Consider the following 20,992-nt stretch of genomic DNA (forward strand, 5'->3'; position numbering starts at 1 on the left):
GTCACGCTGGCCACGTGACCCGGAAGTGTCTCCGGACAGCGCTGGCCCCTGGCCTCTTGAGTGAGATGGGCGCACAACCCCAGAGTCTGTCAAGACTGGCCCGTATGGGCAGGGGTACCTTTACCTTTTTATACTTGCACGTACACCTCTGTGTGTAATGTCATATACCACATCCCCTTATTTTCTTAAAAGGAACATACAACACAAAGGGCCACATCCAGAGCCGTTCTGGAAGAAAATTCCCTCACTTTTAAACACAAACACAGAGAAAATTACCAACGTCATCTGATGAAAAAAAAATGTATTTGATTACTCGCGTAAAATTACAGTATCTCTGCTGTTAGTTAAGTATTAAATGTTAGAAGTAACTGGACCTATTTCCTTTCAGTTATCCAAGAAAGTGCATGTAACAGTCCAAAGGATTCTTCCCACTCACCCCCCAGACCTAATACAAAATAAAACAAACACTATTCTTGTTCTCTCGGTCAAGAAGTTGGGTTTGAGCTCACAGGGAACATATGTACATTTTAATGAACTTGAGATTTCTCATTGTATATACAGGAGCATCTGAATTTGTCCATGGAAGGTTGATCAAGATGCTTTTTATAGCAGCACAACGTCCAGCACTTTCCACCCCATTCTCTCTCTCTCCCTCTATGTGAATATACCTACAAGGCAAAACGTTTCAAATGACCAAAAACATTTGTGGACCTCTTCTAATCATCTGCTTGCTTGTTTACTGTACAGAAACTTATTAACATCTAAGACAACTTCAGTAAAAAAACAAAACAAAACAAAAACCTCAAGCACAGTATGAAGGACAATTCAAAAAGGAGGGAGAAAGTTAAGTCTTAACGCACACACCCTCCCCACCAAAAAAAAAAAAGCTGTTTTAATTTTAGAATAAAAATTTCAAAACCAAAAAACAAATCGAGCCTGTTGTGGAGGATGCATATAGTTGAATTTTATATTGTCCATTTTCAAATCCTGTGCGCAAATCTGTTTGGAGAATTAAACAACGTATTTGCCGATAAATCTCTTTTTCCCATCGGGATCGAAGTATACACATATACAAACTTTTTGTTACGAGGGGGAGGGGTGATGGCTGGGTGGGAGAAATGGATTACGGAGGCAATGTGTCGCCCCCACAAAAAGTTCATGTTAAACTGGATATAGAAAATAAGTTAAATGCCAGAACGAGACCACCTAGCTGAACAGACTTGCATTGCCATAAATGTTACAGCACTCTAGTCAATTAGTATTTAGTTCAAAATACAGAAGACCAAAGTTAATGCTTGCATGTGTTTGCAAAGCAAAAAAAAAAAAAGTTATATCACTAATAAATAAGCTGTTTTTAGAACTCTAGATGTCGAACAGGGTACAAAAGAATGTCTTTTTTTTAATGTCACTTTGTCAATTCGCCCCCCCCCAACTTCCAAAGAAAACAAAAACCTGCACAACCTTAGGTTGCAATATCTGCCGGAATGTTCGTAACACGTGTCCTAATTGGTTACAATCTCTTTGCCGTCTTCCACAAAGCGCGTGAAGCGGAAATTAGTCCCATTCTCGCTGCCTGCCATTTTCTCCAGACCAGCTAGAGGCGCGTTAGGTTCCGAGTTCTGGAGCTTCTCCAGACTGCCTGTCAAGCCGCTAATCGGGGAGCTGCTCCCATTGCCCAGGCTCCCAGGAATTGGAGGGATGCCACCGTTCTGAATGACCGAGATCTCATTCGTCTTCATCGCCAAGCCGTTGGAGAGAGCCGCGGCGTACTGATTCCAGAAGCTGGACGGGTCTCCATTTCCCGACCTCATGGCCAACTCTTTTGGAAAGATGTCTGGGAACTTTACAGGGTTGCTTCCGAGAAAAGTCATGGGGCCATCCACAGAAAGCCGTCTGCCTCGCCGGGCAGGTGTGCTGTTCCACATGTGCGTCCCCATGTGAACCTGAAAGAGAGACTGGTTAGCAGCGGCAGGCGTTATTTTCACGGCAGTCAAAAATACCTGAAAACACTGCATCGCCATTGTTGGTTCTTGCTGTCTACAGAAGGGGTGGGGAATAGCTTTTGAGCCCATGGGTCACATTCCCTTCTAGGCAACTGTCCAGGGGCCACAAGCCAGAGACCAAAGTGGGTGGAGATATATAGAAATATATGCACAGTTTTGCAAAGTGGGCAAGTTTCTACACACACCTCTTTCTCTTGGTCCTCAATCCAGGCAAGTGAGAGGCATCATCAGAGAGCAAGGATACATTCTAGCCAAGCAAAAAACAACCCCTAAAGGTGGTATCAAGCAATGCTGGTGAGGGTTATGGCTTGAGAGGGAGGGATATGACTGAAGGAGGGTGTCCTGTGGCACGGCATATCTGGGCCTTGGGTCTGAGATTCCCCACCCCTGATCTATAGCAGATAGATGGTCAGCTGGCAGGCTGCGGGCGGTCTATGGCACCTCAGTTTTCCCTAAGCCTAGTTTGAGGACGTATAACACAGGCACCTTGCTGAAGTTATGTAGGATTGGCTCTGGTTGGTGTCTGGACCATGTAGGAACTCTACCAGACTTCCCTCAAGTTCTGTGACTGAATAAAGGTGGGAAGGGAAAAGAGGCAGCAAGCAAACAGCAAGAGGAAGGTTCAAACAGCCTGCCTACGCTTTGCACTTGCCAAGGAAGGGGGTTGGGGAAACAACATTGAAAGTTGTGCAAAAATAGAGCTAGTTCACACCTTTAATGAGACATCATTCTTTGGGATTTCAGAGGCAAGAGAACCGTTGAAGTACCTGTTTGCTGGGCATGCTATGCCTGGGTTCTGATGCCAGAACAGAGCACCACCCAGCTCTACTGTGGAGCTTAACCACTTTGCAGGGAAGCCCTTTATGCTGCAATATACACTTTCATTCCTCAGATCATTGCCTGGATAGCAATGTGTGCATGTACCCCCCTTTCTTAGAATACAGACATTGACCATTCCCATTCTAGAAGGACATGCGAAAGGCTAAAAGGTTAAAATTCCTCTTTTTAATCAATAACCAACGACAGCTCATCTGGTTCAACTAACAGCCTAAGTTTCTCCTGCCTACAAGATGGACTTTACAACCCCTTGCTTTTATTAAATGTGTTTTGTTTAGCGTGGCCATGCACAGTTCGATCTATTTTCGCCACCCACTGCCATCACAATGCCAACTACTTTATTAGACACCCCTTTCCCTTATAAATGTCCAGTTAAACTGGTTGAAAGAATCCTCCACTAATTGCTCATTGGAGAGCTTAACATGTGCAGGCCGGATGCCCTGAAAGTAGTTATTCATCTTGTATCGCCTCTGCAAAAAATCTCTAGAGGAAAAGACCATCTGCAAGGGGTGGAGGGGAGGTGTGCATTTTAAAGTGCTTCACCGGTGTAATATACAGTCCTTTTTGCGGGGGTGGGGGGGTGGGACGCACAGGTACGCATACCCCTAAACATTTCGTGAATTTAAGTTTGGCCTCACTGAGGGGCAGTATTTCAATATGAGTAGGAAAATGGGAGTACCCCTAAACATTTTTTTTAAGAAAAAAAACACTGGTTATATAAATGAAGCACATTTGCTTTTTCAACACATGCCAGTAAGAAACATCAGCTAGATTTGCAATCAAAACTAGGATCTTGCTCATATTTAGGACTTCATGGTGCTCTGCTTTAACATTACGAAAAGAGTAATTTAACTGTAACAAGAGGATTCTTTTGCTGTATATATACAAAGTACACTTTCTGAGTGTCTTTAATTGGGGAGTCTATAAAATTCTGTATTCATCAAAAAGTGGGGGGGGGGAGTTTGAAAACACAAAACAGTGATTAGATTAACACAGATGTATGCAAATATGCTTCTAGCTGTTATGCATGGAAATAATTGGCCAGGAACTGAGAATACATTCCTGGGTGCAGCCTGAGGTGGATGCACAGGAAGCCATCATCTTGCTAAAGCTAAGGTGATTAGTGCCTGGATAGGTGATGACTTAGAAGCCACATGCACACTCCAGTGTTAGAAACTAGTCAGGCACCAGGTGTGTTTTGTGGGTGCAATTGCGACCACATGGAGATCTCTGGATACCAGGTTGGTTCGGGGAAAGCAAAATGTCACTAAGAGAAGGATTTGAAAGATTTTCCTTGAAGCTTGTATTTGTTTTATTCTGCCTTGTTTTATCTGATGTTTTTTAATGTGTTGTAAACCACATTGAGATTTGTTCTATGGAATATAAATAGGTAACCAAATGAAATGAAATAATAATGATTTTTAAAAATCAATGGGGGGAGGAACGACACCTAGACAATTTATTGTGGTGATTGTAACCTAGGTTTAAGGCGCCATTTGGTGATTAGATTATATATCTTAGTTTCTAACACTGGTACACTCCCATGGGTAATGTAGGAGAATAAGTTGGGTTATGAGAAAAGAAATAAACATTTTTGGCAAATGAGAAAAAAGATTAAGAAATTCACTGCACAGAATACTGTTGTGTGCTACTTTGAGTGGCCTTCATCTGGAAAGGCAACCTATAAATATTTTAAAATAAATAAATAGCACAGTGGAGGCTGGTCCACTAGGCCTATCTGGGACACTGCCTGTCACCTTCCTACTCTTTAATCTCGGTGTTGCCCTTACAAAACTCAACAGGGAGGAAGACGGGGACAAAACTAGAATTATTTGGCTCTGCCAATCATCGGCTCTGGCACCATCTCCTGTTGGGCTCCCTGCCTTCTGCCCCACTAGGCATCTGACACCATTGATACCATATCCAAAAACAGTAGAGATGAAGGATATTGAGGTCTGGGAGCCTTATCTTCTGACTGATGGAAGCAATACCCAGATATCCTTTCTAACCTGGAGTTTCAGCAGAAGCAGCAGCTTTCCCCCTCCCTTTCCCATTTCCCAAAAATCATACTTGAAAGTCCTGGGGAAAGCAAACCAATCCTTCTCTTTATAAGTAGATGGGGTAACGCATGGTATGGTCATACACACATATTGACACCCCACACAGCTTTTGCCTTAGCATCAGTCCCCAAAACAGAGCTTCCTGCTCCTTTATATTTGCCATCAGGTATCAGTAATCTGAGGGCAATGCCCCTCCATTGCATGCAGCAAGCACCATTGCTGGGTATGCGCATCACAGAACCATAAAAGGATTGAAGAGGTCCATCTAAGAACACGTGCTACAAAACACAATTTGGCCCAGGTTTCCATACATGTGAAAATGAGTGTATTCCATTCACAATTTACACGGGAGTATAAGTGTACAGGAAGGGTTTAGGCTTGCCATGTAAAAAATGTGGAACTCTCCTGAAGACCGCAGACAAAAGACAGGATGCACAGCATGAAATGCAAATGCCCAATTTACACACAATGCTAGACCATAATTTATTAAACCATGGTGTAGTGTCATGTGTGAACCAGCATGTTCTGCCAACAAACCTGAATCTGAAGCCATGACTCATGGGTGGCTTACAAACTTTGGTTTCTTTTAACTGTTGCTTGGCCTTACTGCGCTAACCCAGCACCCTTCCCTTAACCATGGTTTGTTTGACCACCCCACCCAAGACTCTCAACCAAACTTCAAAGGAATAAGTCAGAAGTTGGAAAACAGAAACAAGAGGTGGCTTGTTTTGATCATCTATGGGAAAACTTGCGGTTTGTTGAATAAACCATGGTTATGCACAAACCAGGCCCAAATATGTCAAGTGCAAGTTGATGCCAAAAGCAAGACAGAATATTATGACTATAGAGTTGGGGAGGGAAGTACCTTAAGATTGCCTTTTGTTGTGAAAGCTCTTCCACATATAGTGCAGGCAAAAGGCTTCTCTCCGGTGTGAGTCCTTTCATGGATCTGCAAAGCGCTGGAGGACGAGAAGGTTTTCCCACACGTGTTGCAGTAGTGCTGCTTCGGCGTTCTTCTGGGGAGAGCCGGAAGCAAGACTGGCGATGTAGCTGAAGGTGGCAGAGGCCCCGAAGGAACCAGGGCAGGCGACATCTCTTTGCTGTCCTGAGGAGCGCTGTGTACAAAACCGTTAACCTCCGTCTTTATCAGAGACGAGAGCGAGTTAGCGGGCATCGCTGACGAAGAGTTCTGATTGGGGCCAAGGGTTGAATTGGGTTCAAACAGCTGTGATGGTAGATCTCGCATTTGATGTGTCAACATATGCTGCTTCAAATTACCCTTTGTGGAAAAGCCACGATTGCAAACTGTGCAAATAAATGGTCTCTCTTTGGTATGACTTCTGTAATGAATGTCCAAGGCACTCTGACATGCAAACGTTTTGCCACAAATGTCGCAGGCCGTGTTCTTCAGCTTGCCTCTGTCTCGGAAAGGAAACAGCATGCTCAAGGACTCTTCCTTAATCATTTTCTCGGGGTTGCCAGACGTCAAATCCAAAGCACCACCGTTTGCAAGGGCTGGAGGCCAACCGTTGGCAAAATCGTTCGGTAACATTTTTGGTGGTTTCTCTTCGATGCACGGCGACTTGTGGTACTCAGCCGTGCTGTTGGAAGGGGACAAGGCCTGCATGGAAGAGGTAGACTCTGAAATAGCAGGACTTCCAGCACTTTGGCTTTCCATATCGCCACCAATGGATGACGAATCATTCGTCATGATGTCCCCTTCCACCGACCCATTCTCAACAGATTTTAAGCTTGCTTGAAGCTGCTCAGCAAGCCCCGCATTTATCATCTTCATCTGATTTTCTAAAGCAGCAATACTTGACATTTCCAGTGGCAATGGGGAAGATGACAAACTATCTTGAGATGCATCAATGGATTTCGGGGTATCTGGTACGCAGCTGTCAGGACAGTCTTCCATGTTTTCATCAGAAAAGTTATCCAGATCATCAAAGTTCTTCTCATCAAAAGAACCCGTGTCAGATTCCATCGACTCGGGATAGTTTTCTGTCACAGGTGTGTTGGGTATCTGTCCGCCCATGTGCATCCGGATGTGCTGCTGTAGCACAACGGCATTGGTGAACTTTTTCTGGCAGATCGGGCAGGAGTGTTGCACTCTCAGCGGGGGCATGGCACGGTGAACGCTGTAATGGGTCTTGAGATTTCCTTTTGTCGTAAAGGCGCGGCCACAGATTTTGCACTTAAAGGGCCTTTCACCAGTATGTGTGCGATAGTGCATTTTCAAAGCACTCTGGCAACTAAGAACTCGGTGGCAAATGACACACTCATTGGGATCGGTTGCCTTTTTGTCAATATTTTCCACTAGCTGCTGCAGTTTGGAGGTCTCAGAGGTCGGCGTTGTGTCCAGCAGCCCTCCAAATGGAAACTTGGCCTTAAATTGCTCCGACATGAGAGGCATCAGTGGATTGGTGAAAGTGACCACATTGATGGAACCTGAATCTGCTGCCGGCGAGGTTACAGAACTGTTAAGACTAGCAGAGGCGCTGGGCATCTGGGTGCCTTCCTCTGGCTTGTCACTGGAGGAGAGCAAGGGGCCCGCCTCCCCTTCAACTAAATGCCCGTTGGAGTTTTTCCCAGCAGGATCAATGGAGCCAGAGTCGCTTTTCACAGAACATGGGGGACTAGATGAAGGGTGAGTGATGGGAATAGGCTGAGGCTCCTCTGTTTTGATAAAAGGGGTCAAGCTCGGAATTGTGGGAGGAAGCGGTAGGCCAACTGACGTCGTCAAAGTGGATAACACTGGCTTGCTGTCCAGCCAGCTTGTTACAGGCTTCTCGGGCGGTATCGACATTCCATACGGGATACCTGTGCTTGTGGGAATATTGTCCAAATGCTCTGGCACAGGGTACGGATTCATTTGAATGTGAGGGTATTTTTCTTTATGACGCTGAAAGTGGACTTTTAAGTTCCCCTTGGTGGAAAACCGGTTTCCACAGATGTTGCATTTGAACGGCCTCTCCCCGGTGTGAGAACGCAAATGGATCTGCAAGGCACTGTCGCTCCCAAACACTTTCGCACAGAACCTGCATTTATGCTTGAAGAATGCTTCGTCTGAAGCACTTTTCGCTTCGAAGGTGGCCAGGCTGGGGGGCTTGCTTTTCCTTTGCTGGGCCAGGGCAGCCAAGGAGCTCAAATCCTCTGCAGGCGTTCCAAGACCGGACAAAGGATTGGGGAACACAGAGTTGCTAGGGGTGGGTTGAGGTAGAAGAGGGTTCGATACAGGGCTTAATAAACTGCTTATTGCAAAAGCTGGTGAGGACGCCGTCGTGACTGGCGGGCTGCCAAGCTGCGGGCCACCAGCATTTGTAGCCCCTTTGTCAGAGGATGGTGCCGTAATTGCCACTGCAGATAGGTTAATATTTGGAGATGAGCCGCTACTGGATGGAATTGCCGGGTTGCCAGGATTGCTCTGAGGTAGCTGTGTAGGGGGCAGTTGCTTCACACCACTGATGCTGGCAGACTGGCTAGCTAGGCTTTGTGCCAACCCAGCCGCCGCAGCCAGCTGCTGGGATAAATGGGAACTTAACGTGGACAAGGGGTTGGCAGATGTTCGTAACGTGCTCTGAGAGGGGCTGGGAGACGTTGGCAGGTCCACGTTCTGCGAAGCCAGCAATAATATTTGGTGACGAATTTGTTCAATCAGCTGCAACTGGTGGATCTGTTGCTGCTGCAATGCCAACAGTTGCTCCATGAGGGAAGGGATGACCAGCTTGCCAGCCGAGGCGCCATTGCACCGCGCTTCCTGCGAGAACTGGGCGACCGCCACTTTCGTGCTCTGAAGGTTTTCAATGATGACGTTGCTGTTGATGACCGAGAAGTTGCCTAGCGTTGTCAGGTCCCCTATTTGAGGTAGAGAGGTTGTGATAGCTGAGGTACCCATGGTGGAGCAGTTACCACTCACAACGCTATCGCTGGCGCTCTGGGAACTGCCGCTAGTGCCATTACTAACGCCGGAAGCCTCCACGTCCATGGATTCTTCTTTGTCAAGTTTGTTGTTATGCTCAGGATGGCTGCTGCGGTCTACTTGATCCATGTTATTAACTGTGTCATTCCTCTGCTCGTCAGGATTATCAGTAGGGGAGCTGGGAGGGCAGGCTTCAGAAGGAGAAACAGGATTTTCATTCACAATTAAAACTAATTGATTTTTACTACAGTTCTTCTTGTGTTGCAGGAGATCCGATAGTTCAAAGAACTCAGCACAGCATCTGCCACAGACGTGGGCATCCTTCGCCTTGGTGGTTCGATTTGTTTGACCCTTCTGCGTGTCTCCTAAAACATCAAGGCAAAGGGAGGGGGGTAAGAAAAAGAGCAAGATTAGCAACTGAGCAGAAACACAAATCTGGTCTGTAGGATAGGCGATGTTAAGATTTGCTAGAGCGCACCTATCTCAAAAAGGTTTCCTGCTTAGTTTTCAACCACCCCTTCACTTTCCTACACTCTTTGCTTGTGTCCCCAACTTCTGCCTGATATTTCTGGTACCTGTCCATGATAAATAAGTTACTTTCTCTATTTCGTGAGTGACTTTAAAAAGAAGTCAATGTGCAGCCACATGGTCTTAAAGCAGGGGTAGCCAATGTGGCACCTTCCAAATATTTTGAGCTACAACTCCCATCAGTCCCAGTTGTCATGGTCAATAGTCAGAGATAACAGGAGTTGCAGTCCATCTAGAGAGCAGCTTGTAGACTGCATTTGGCCTAAACTCTCAGGCCCCTTCTAGATGATCCCTAGAAATTAAATTTCTGGATGAGATGGAGCAAAAGATGCAATTTGACTTCTTGCACACACGGAGGCGGCCAAAACGAAGAGCGCCGTTGAGTGCACCAGGCACCATTTCGCATGTTGTGGCTGATTATGTTTGTATTCAGCACAACATATTGTTGATTCATTCCATTTTTCCTCCATTTTTTAGCCTTGTTTTTATGTTATCAGGTCAGGCTATTGTAGAGTAAAGGAATATTGCACACAGCATGCAAATAACAGCATTAACTGGGTCTGCAAAGGAAGGTGGGAGGTTCAGGCAGTCAGTACTGGTGCCAGAATTGGGGTGTTGGAGGCTACCGAAAGAGCATGCAAATTTCCATCTAGGGATTGTGTGTCCCGCTTCCCTAGCCTGTAAATATCGCTTCCTAGCAACAGTGCATGGCTTCAAGCACCAGAGAAGAAACCTGTAGGCCTTGCATTGCATCTTTCTTTCTCCCTCCAAGACGTTTTGGTGAGACTTGCCACTTTCTCCCACTACCAAGACAGACCAAGACTGACCATACATGTGAAAAAAATCAATATTGTGACTTCACAGAGGTTGCCCATGACTGATTTTTAAGACTGTACAAGGGGTGCTTTTATGGCTACCTGTGTCTCAGATGATCATTTCCTCCAGATAATCCATCAAAAGATAAAATAGTATGAACCAAAGACATTGGGGCATAATGAAATTCCATAGCAAGGTATTGATTTCCAATGTTTCATACTGCTTATTGCCTAGTTGTCCACCGAGTGGCAAATCAAGCATTTGAAGGACTCATTAGACTCTCAAGCTCCCCGTCAACCTTGTTCATCCTCAACCGATTCAAAGATATCAGTGACAGTCACCCCGTCACTAAACTAATTTGTAGTCGTTCAAGGTCCCAATCAGTTGCTGTCAAGAAAGAATGGGGGGGGGGAGAGAAGGGGGGGAGCACATATTGCCCAAGCTTCAGGTTGACATGAACGAGAAACAAACAAGCTAGCTTTCCCATTCCTGCATAACTCAGAGCTAACTCTGATCCTCCTACAAAGCATTGGTTTTCCCTTCCAAAGTTCACCCACAGCATCTAAAGCCTTTGTCACACATAAAATGGAAAAAAAATGAGAAATCCCTTGTCAAAGAATAATATTCATATTTTCACAATCAAGCATTTGTTGCCTAATCCTACTTATGATGCTTACTTGAAGACCGCAGAGTCCTTCCCACTCTGCTATATAGCTCCACAAGCCCCTAAGTCGCCCTCAACATGTTATGCATTTTTTAATTTGCTAGTCAATTGCTTCATCCAGAACTGCAGGTCCCCAGCACAGATTTCCACACTTACTCCAAAGTAAGCCCCACTGAATTCAATGTGGCAACTTCTTCATAAGAACGCTTAGGACTTACATCCAACTAAATGTGCTTAGGATCGGGGCGTTAAGTTGCCTTTTATGATGCCAATTCTAACCTCAGTGGTACCAGTGTAAATCTCTGGGTAACCCCATTGTGAGTATACAAGATCCCACAACTGCCTGCAGTCATTGTACTTTACAACCATGGAGATTAGATCAGAGTATGACCTCATATCTATAAAAGCAGCATTAAAAACTTTACATTTCTGGGAAAGAGGGGGGGAAGAGAAATCATCAAAGGGGGGGGAGAAGATGAGCTGTTAAGAGAAAATGTTTCTATACAATAAGAAATCAATCTGGGTTGTTAAGGTTGATAACCCTCTGCAATCTCCCTTGTCTGAGTGCATATCAAAACTATTTGCTTTTAACTCTTGTCAATTGTTTAGCAGATAACTCGGAACCTTTCATTAGAAGAACCCCCTTTCATTTCATGTTTGTTATCACTGGTTGCTCCCTTTTCTTATCGCTGAGATCCATTTGTAAATTAATCGTTACAAAAAGAAGAAGAAGAAGCCTCTGACTTCAAACTAGCTGATCTTATTCAAAAGAAAGGATGGTTCCCTATTGTTTTCTCAGCATGAGGACACAGAATTTGGTTGTACAGATTGTGTGTGGTCAATTTAGAAAGCCAGGGAAGGGTGGGGGGAGCTCGTTTAATTCAAGGATTACCTCCCTGCCTGTTTTGCTGCAACACTAAAATCAGATAATAGGTAGTTTCCATGACTTCCAAATTAAATCTCAGAAGAAAACGAACATTAAAAGTTCCTGGGAAAAAGGGGGGGGTGAAGAAGGGTTTGCTTTTACAAGTTAAAACTGATCCAAGTTTACACAGCCATTGGACCCACCGAGAGAGAAAAAGAACTGCACTCGGTTTCCTTAAACAGCAAATACTTTAGAGTTCTGCATTTATACAGAAGAGTAAATGAACTCGCTTCAAGATATACTGTGGAGCAAATATGCCACACAGTCTTTGCATTATTTTCTTTTTTAAAAAAATGGATAGCCCTCTACAAAAGTTTTTACTGGGAAAGGATAATTATCAATCCATTTTAAAATAATAATATTTGGTCACCCTGCCTTTTGTCACATCCTAGCATATTAAGGCTGCAATTTTGATACTTCACTTCATGGGCGTAAAAAAAGGTAAGGCGAAATATTAAATGCAGTCTATTTGCATACACTGCTTTAGTTATTTCCCTGTTTCGTGCAGAATAAAATATATAGATCCATCGTGACAAACATTCCATTTAGAGCATTGTATTTTGACAACTAATTTCAAATGAGGCATCCATTTTAGATGCTTATTTTAAAACCAGGGAATCCAATTCTGAATATAGCCGACCGAAAATGTTATTCCTTTCTCTCTTCCACATTTCCATATGTAATGGTGATGTTTCCATCTACTTTTACAGCCAATTATGAAGGAACAAAAGCTATTCTGTTTGTTCACACATTTTCAACAAAATGCATTAAAACTATTATGTCAGCATGTTCTATTAAGCTCCACATTCAGTCGAAAATACTTTTCAACCAGATCACATTTATCAAAACATAAAGCCCACTTTAAAACATGGTTTTGCTTGGTCAGCTGTGCTTAGACAAATAATGACAGATTCAAAACTAAATAACTTGCGGGGGGGGGGGGGGGGGAGAAGAGAGAAATCAGAAAACCAACTGATGAATTGTACACACGACAGTGGATTTGCTTCAAATATTTAGCACGCCTGTACTGAAAATTAAAACCTGTTCCAATTCCCTTTCTTCACTCTTGCAGTAGATTATTATAATCCTGGTTTACAAAGGCCCTGTTATTTTACCTGCCTGATACTTCGCTGCACACAAAATGCAACACATGTCCTCCATGTCAAGTTGCAGCGCTCGCTATTCTTTCACTACCTTAAGTTGCAATGCTCAGCACAACACGTTCCAGTTACAGGATTTAAAGTACCCATCGCTTTTTTAAAAAAATAAAGTAATATTATACTGTACTCATAAGGGCCAGTTAAGAAGAAACAAAACTAAGAGATTTCCTCACAAAACCTGTACCAAAAGACATATGCTAAGGAAACTTTATTTCCCCAGCGTTAATACCTAGTGATTATTTTTTCCTCAACAAATTTGATATGTGAATGCTAAATATTCTAAAACTGACACTGGCATTGTCTCCTCTTACCACTGTTTGGCACACGCAGGGGAAAATGCTCACATGCTAATCAGGAATAACCTAAATTCACAATTGCTTCTCAGGTTCATTAAAAACAACACGCTTAGAAATTTCAGAAACCGAAATACATTACAGTTTAAAGCAGCTTCCACTACTTTAAAGTCATATTTTCTTCAAAAAAACAAAACCCTGAAATGAAACAAAAATTAAGGCAGTGTTTCCTTAACGGCTTTTTAATCAGAGTAATTGGCAACATGATGAACCAAAGCAACTGTGCCTATCACCTGACAGAAAGATTTAATCTTTTATAGATCTTGTTAAAAAGAAGCATGATAATATATCTGCAGGCAACACTTTTGAAATGGAAAATTCAAAGAGATGTATTTATATCAAGATGTATTTATAAGAAAATGAAGTTTCAATAGCAGACGCCTATTTTTTAAAACAGAAAAGGAAAAATGCCACTCAGGGAACTTTGCTTTCCAAGGCCTACATCCACCAATCAAGAGCAGGATCAATAGGTTCCTACAAAAACTGCAAGAATTCTGCTGCTAACCTTAACTATTCATGCCAACTTGATTGCTTTCTCCAAAGGGAGAAATTTTGAACTGCTTTGAGGCAAAAACTTCAGAAGAAAAATTCAAACATTCAGTCATCTTCCACAAATCTTGGAGGAGAGGCAACCCTTTTCGCTCTAAGTGTCTATCTGCAAAGCAATGAGATTGAACAAGGCCTTTCCACTTTATGAATAAATATTCTTTGGAATGCATTTCTGAACATTCACAGAACAACTTCGCATTGATATTTCCATTACAAGAATAAAGTTTATAGATAAGTTAGCATATACATATGCAAATCAAGGCCAAACATAGTCTCTTCCTTCTCATAACTAATTTAAAAATGAACTTGGGGGGGGAATCACAGCTGTATTAATATTCAAACATTAGTAGAGGCATTATAGGGGCTATATATTAAGAATATATACCCTCTTTTCCCAACAGTTTCCATCCTTCCCTACAACAACTAGCAAACAACTATTGCTACCATCCCTTTGAAACCCCTCAGAAAAGGATTCTTCCACCCAAGATCAAATACACAGATGCGCCTTTCAATTAACCCAATTGTTAATTGATTTCCACTGTTTAAGAGCATTTCTATTTTTAAAAGCCGGGAGACGGACCTACCTACGTAGCTACTTAAAATAAAAGAACTCTTTCCTACGGCTGAATCAAAACGAACACTAGGTGGGGTTCCTGCTGCAACAGTTTCTCCCAAAAAGTTGAGAGCAGTTTCATTGTTCCAGTGAGAAACCAAAGAGAAGGGGAAAGAGAGGTGGGGGGAGAGAGAGAAGCAATATCTAAACTTTGGCTATGCAAACATTGGCAAAGGAACAAGAAACCAAATCCCTGTTGTTTGGAGTGGGGGGGGGGGAGGCAAAGGCGCTGTGGCAACTGGCTGTCAATCCCCTCTTTGGGGGTCTGGCGTCCAAGGGGGTGACAAGGGAATAAGAGTTAGCAAAAGCAGCAAGGCTGATAAGGTGAAGCTAAAATAAACTAGCAGCTTCCTGCTAAGCGCCTGGTAAGACTCTATTTGGGGGTCACCGGCAAGATATTGAACTGCATATTGTGATCTGAACTTTGTCACCTTTGACTGGAAGGAGGCTGGCAAAGGTTAAAACATCCAAACACTTCGAGGTTTCCCCCTAGCACGGATTGGCCAAACATCCCCAACTAATAGCCCTCTGAGCAAAGACACTGCTGGGAGACAAGTCTGCTTTTTGGCTCCCCCCCCCCCCCCGAAAAAGGACCAATATATATATATATATATCTGAGATATCACTATCCACTTTTGGAAAAGGTAGAAGAGGCGTTGATTGGGGCCCTCTCTCAGGTTGCCTTTACCAGCGGTTATCTGGAAGTTTCTTCCCACAATCACCCTCCACCAGCTTATTATCAATTTATTGCATCTCTCCCCTCCCTTCTCCAGCTGATACGATTTGCCACAGTGATCAACAAAAAGGATGCTTCTACACCTAAGAAGTCCACCCTTCTGGAAAGGATCTTTATCAGGAGTCAAACGGGGAGAAAAGGAAAGGGAAATCTATTGAAACAGCTACTTTTGGAAGTGATTGCACAAAAGTTAAATGAGGTTTCTGAGGACGCAAAACATGCAGCTCGGAAAGGGGCAAAGGACAATATTTCGCGAACACAACCCCAGACTCTCAAAATTGTTTCACACTGATTGTATTACTGCAACTTTAACACATCTGTACAAAAGCAATTGCCATTCATTTAAAACAAGATTTACTTCTGAATCAAAGTATTGAGGGCCGTTCATGAATTATTCTTAGCATTTCTGCCTGTGTTGAACTCGTCTCAAATATTCTATTTTGTTAAAATGTAAGTACATACTCAATTGTCCAAAAATAGTTAGGTCTTTTGAAAAGAAATGTCTTATCCTGTAATAAAGGGGTGGGGGGTGGGAGAGAGAGAGACCATTGTTCAGCAAGCATGATTTCAAATGGTGTTAATTGAAAATGTAATTAATTATAACTTGGATAATTATGTCAAATGTGTAGATAGTCAGGGTAGGTTAATAGTTCACTATGAATCCCAGAGTTTGTGTTTCCCATGCCCAAAGGGAATTGTTAGCACCTTGTATTCTCTGGATTATCCTTCTGTCCCAAGTCTCTGCAATAGACTGAATAACTCTGCTCCAGAAATACTGCTTCTGTGTTAAGATTAGGCTATTACCCTCTTTAAAAAAAAAAGCTTAAAGGGGGGGGGGGTAGTATACAGCCAACTCTAAATGTAACAAGTATTCTAGAAACCTTAGACAGCAGTGCAATCCCACACATGTCTCCTCAAAAACAAGCCAAACTGAATTTGAAAAAGACTTAGTCTCAGGTAAATGAGGATAAGATTAGAACCCTAAATTTGAAGAAGCAACTCTTCAGCTGTATATTTTCCCCAACAGCAGCCAATGACTTGTTGAATACAATTTATGTCTGGAACTCCAGATGTTTGCTCTACCGTTTCCACTGTTAGGGAATTTTTTTTTTGCCTAACAGCACCAAAACCTTTCCTATTTTTTTCAGCAGCACAAATGAAAAGAATGAGAAAAGGCCAGCAGAAGTTTTAATAGCAAAGCGTCAGAAAAGGTACCTGTATAAAATTCTCAGGAAAAGATGGATAAAAACTAGGCCACAGAAGGGCAAGTGTTTCTTTAAATAAATAAAAGAAGACAGCTGCAGGTCGAGATCTGAATTCTAAAACAGATTACTAGAGGGAGGTGGAGAAATAACCAGAAAATGAAACCAGCTCTAAATGGGCAATTCTGTGACATTTTATTTGTAAGATATATAATTTGTTTTCACAGCAATTATGTCTAGATTAACAGTGATAGAAAACACCGTGCTTTCCTGAGCTTTTAATTACCCTGCCTAATCTCAGCTTGATAAGAGCGTATGTGTGTCTGTCAATGCATATATATATATACACACACATATATGAAAGGTTGTGTACAATTTTAGGGCATCAAAATATAGGTCATATAGTGAAGGAAACTGTATTGAAAGCTTTAGCAGCACCATCGTATACCAATATTATTACAACACTCAATCCTGTTAACACTAATACAAAATATAGCCTCCAGGCAACTTAGTCAAACTTATTGTCCAAGCATGTAAAGGGAGCCATAACCTAAATCTATTACCAGTAAGGAAGGGGAGGGGGGAGAAGAAGAAAGACTAAGATAGCTGTTAGAAATGCTAACTCTTACAAATGCTTTCCCGAAGAACAATGAACTAGCAAAAAAGGGGGGGTTGAGAAAAACTGGCTTGCATTATATAGTTAATTCAAGTGAGCTAGTGACTAAAAAGAGCTGGACCAGTATTGTCTTCGTATCACTGTGCTTTGATGAAATCTAGTTATTTTAAGCACATCAAGTTAGCAACAGGCATGAAAACTCCCTAAGATGAATTTCCTCCCTAACTCTGCAGCAGGGTGGTTTTGGAAGAGGCGTACAAAGAAAACGAATCCAGAGACTAAAATATAGAGGGTGGAGAAATGTAGCTAGCTAGGTCTTAACAAATCGAAGTTGCCTTGAAATTTTTATTTTTGTGGGGGGAAGCAGTCCCTTCTCTTGCACCCAACAAGGTAAAGATAATAAACTTGCTTATTCCTATCCCTGATCCAGCTTGAAGACCACAGAGTTCTTCTTTTGGAGCTCTTGTCGAGAAATAAAGATAAAAAGAAAAAGGAGCAATCTAAAGTGTATTCTTGAATTTTCAACCTGGAGTTGGTGGCAGAAAAATGAAGTTGCAAAATATATGTACCCGACCGATTTCTGAGAAGAGAGTTTAGATAATAAACTGAAGGGACATCAACTCATCCAAAGTCAAAAGAAAAAGGTCAAGAAGTTTTCTTACAAGAATTCCAACACATGTCAAGAATTTGAGAAAGGATAGGACATGAATTTTTGTTTTTGTTTTTTTTTAAGATGCCAAAAAGTTGCCTTATAATAAAACCACCAAGGGATACTTTCTTTCCAGGGAAATAGAAACTTGCTTGCAGTTCCTTTGGCACAATTTGTTGCCGAACTTTTCTAAGGTCTCTGCAGTACAAAAGGGAGGGAGGGGGAGAATGAGGGATGAGGATATGGTAGCTGATGGAAACGGGGAGAAATACTAAAAAAGAAAGGGAAAAAAGTGGGGTGGTGGCATAAAGCTGGCATGAAAAGGACAAATGAAAGAACTTCCATGCCTTCCGCACTGGCTGCCCTGATCTGGGTGATGCTGAAAGGTTCGGGGGCTAGAGGGGGCTTGTCTGTTGACTGCTACTTTTAATGACTAAGCTGGGGGTTTAAATGGGACTGTGGGAGAGGCACAGCTTCTATTGGTGACTCACTCCACACAGACTCTTGCAGATCACCCCCCTGGCCAAATCTCTTAAGACAGACAGAAATGTGCTCTGGAAACGTGCAGGGTGTTTGTATATGTGTGTGAAGGCAAGAGGGGGAGGTCAGGAAGAGTTGTTAAAAAGGAGGATTAGGACTGTTTCCTTGCAAAAATAAAAAAAAATCAAATTGAAGAGCTCCCGCACTATATATATATATATATATTCTTTCTATACAATCTGTATTATTGGAAACACAACATGGTCACCATCCTTCTGTGAAGATTTTTAGAGTCAGCTTTTATCAGGCTGCCCACTGTCCCTGAAGTGCCACCCTAACTGCACGTTTGAATGAGAGCTGGGCAGAGCAGGCCATCCTCCTCCACCACCAATTTCTCTCTTTTTACAGCCTCTCTCAACCCCCCTCCCCACGGAAAAAAAAGTGTAAAGCAACCACGCATTTTGCATACTTTACATGCGGACATTGAATCCACTGACAAACTCACGCGCATTATCTGTTGTGTATAGAAATTGAAGGAGATGAAAAAGATTTTTCCAATACACACACGCACGAAATAAGAGTTACCACAATCCAGTTCGCACTTCTCCAAGTGCCGTGAACTCAAGAAAGGTTTACTCCCGAGTAAGCCTCCTTGGGAAAAGTACTCCGTCCACAAACATCCTCCTCTCTCTTGCCATCCTCCCCTAACGATCCTGGCCACCTTCCATTGCTTCTTCGGCGGAGGAGGAACGGAGGGTCGCGCAGGGACGCTCTCCGTTCTTAGGTTTGCCACAGTGCCTTCTCGTCCCCCCACTTTCCTCTGCTAAAAACAAACGGAGAACTTTGCATCTCCTGCTGACGATCCGAGCATAGCGCACCCCCAAACGCCGCCGCCACCCCCCCAAAAAACAACAACCCCACAAAACAACTTTGGAGCAAGAGACACGTTGCTGTGCCCTCCTCCTCTGCCCGTAGGAGAAACTGACAAGCCTGGCATCGAAAAGAAAACTTTCCCTTGGATTCGGGGCTTTTCCACAACAGGCCCCCACTTTCTGCTGATGATCCATGCACGCAGCGACAGGCCTCTTCGCTGGCTTCGCCGCCCCCTTCCCCAAATTCAGCAAGTCACACGGTTTTCACAGGCACAGGTAAAAACGGGGGCCTCTCTCTACCCCCCCCCCCCCCGCATTATCTATACCAAAGACATTAAAAGGCAGGCCGCCACATACCGAGATATGCGCGCACACACACAAACACCACTTTAAATGGAAATTTCCCACGATCGCCAAAGTCTCCCGTGCGCGCCGAAGAACCTTTGGCATACACCCCCCCCCCAAGGCAATCATAGCCGAAAAGGACAAACTCGAACACAGATCCGCCGCGACGATAAGAAAATTCAACGCGAGAGTGGAGCCCGGCGGAGCAGAAGCCGAGCCGGCCAGCTGGGCACGCCGAGGAGGAGACGGGGATGAAGGAAACGAAAGAGGAAGGAGTGCATCGAGCCGGGTGCCAGGAAAAGGAGATCTCGCTCTCACTCACCCATCGGGGCCAGCCGGGAGCGAAGGAGGCGCTGCCAACCCCCCCCACCTACCCCGCTGTTGGAAAACGTGGGATTAAAAAACAACAACAACCTTTTAACTTCCTCTAAAATTCACGTTGGAGAGAGGAGGGGGGAAAGTTGCAATATTCCAGGGCAGCCCTCTCAGGCAAGGCTGGGAAGGGAAGCCGAAAAAAGAACATAAAAAATAGGGTGTGGGGAGAGAGATCTTTGGATAAACTGTTTTATTTTAAGATTCAGGCCCCCAGAGATGCACCCCCTGAAAGAGAAGGGGGCGTCAAGGTCCTGCGCATCTTTCCCCAAAGGGGAGGTGGGGAAAGAGAAATCCCCAACTCCGCTTCCGATCAACGTGCGAGTGGCAGCGTGCGTGTTCAGGGAAGGGGGGCGGTGCGGCTAATTGAGAGAGATCCGGTCTCCGCTTGCCAGATCGAAAACGATCCAGCGAGGGAAAGATCCACAGAGGGCAGCGACGGGGCTTGAGGAGGGGGGCGGGAAGAGAGGAGGAAGGAAACCACCCAGGACTCGAACCATCCGCAAGAAGTCACAACTCCAGCTGATCAACTTCACGCTCTTGCTTCCAAACTCTCTCTCTGACTCTCTCTCTCTCTCTCTCTCTCTCTCTCTCTCTCATCCCTCCACCGTCTCTAACCCCGAAGGTAAGTTTGTTCCGATTGTTTGTGGGGGGATCCATAATCGCTTTAACAAGAAAGAGATAGACATATATCAGCGTTCTATGGGTCGGAAGTGAGGGAAATCGCGCGCAGGACAGCGAGCGAGAGCGATTTCTTCCTTTTTTTTCTTTAAAAAAGGTCCCCCCTCCCTTAAAAAAAAGCCACCCCAACAGGACGCAACTGCTCACCCCCCGTTAAAAAAAAAAGCTCACCATTGCGCTGAGATCTCGAGGCCAGCTCGGGGTCGGTTTGGAAGTGCTGCGGCTTCGCCTGTTTCCTCCGCGACATGCTGGCGCAAACATCAGCTGGGGCAGAATAAAAAATTACTAAAAAAAAATCTTCTCAAAATTACGGAAATCGAGCCTGGCCCCCCTCCTTCTCCTCCTCCTCCTCCTCCTCCTGGCGCTTCCCCTCCCTCTCCCGCCTCCTCCCGCTTGCCCGATCCTCCGCGCACCGCGCATGTGTCTTACTATAATTGTGATTATCAATAATGCATTGCGATTAATCATACAGGGGGCTCTTTGAAAGGCGATTGGCACAGGGCCAGCTCTATTCAAACGAGCTCGCCTTAATCAATTAGCCGCTGATTTGCTGGAGACCCTTGTCTCTCCGCCGCTCCCGCCCAATGAGCCGGCCCATGTGGCAAGGGT

General features: G+C 44.0%; 1 protein-coding gene across 2 annotated transcripts; it reads right to left on the bottom strand.

The window, feature by feature from the left end:
- Positions 1 to 505: 505 nt before the first annotated feature.
- Positions 506 to 20,737, bottom strand: SALL1 (spalt like transcription factor 1). Of its 2 annotated transcripts, none has more exons than XM_079988717.1 (3): positions 20,555 to 20,737; positions 5,766 to 9,187; positions 506 to 1,943 (listed from the first exon to the last, which is right to left on the bottom strand). In XM_079988717.1, the coding sequence occupies exons 1-3, from the start codon at positions 20,628 to 20,630 to the stop codon at positions 1,503 to 1,505; spliced, it is 3,939 nt and encodes a 1,312-aa protein (XP_079844843.1). In that variant the 5' UTR covers positions 20,631 to 20,737; the 3' UTR covers positions 506 to 1,502. The 2 variants fall into 2 exon arrangements, with proteins under 2 accessions (XP_079844843.1, XP_079844844.1); XM_079988718.1 differs by lacking the exon at positions 20,555 to 20,737 and adding an exon at positions 19,653 to 19,671.
- Positions 20,738 to 20,992: the final 255 nt, after the last annotated feature.

This window comes from Podarcis cretensis (genome assembly GCF_951804945.1).
Source record: "Podarcis cretensis genome assembly, chromosome: 8".
Lineage (NCBI taxonomy): Eukaryota > Metazoa > Chordata > Lepidosauria > Squamata > Lacertidae > Podarcis > Podarcis cretensis.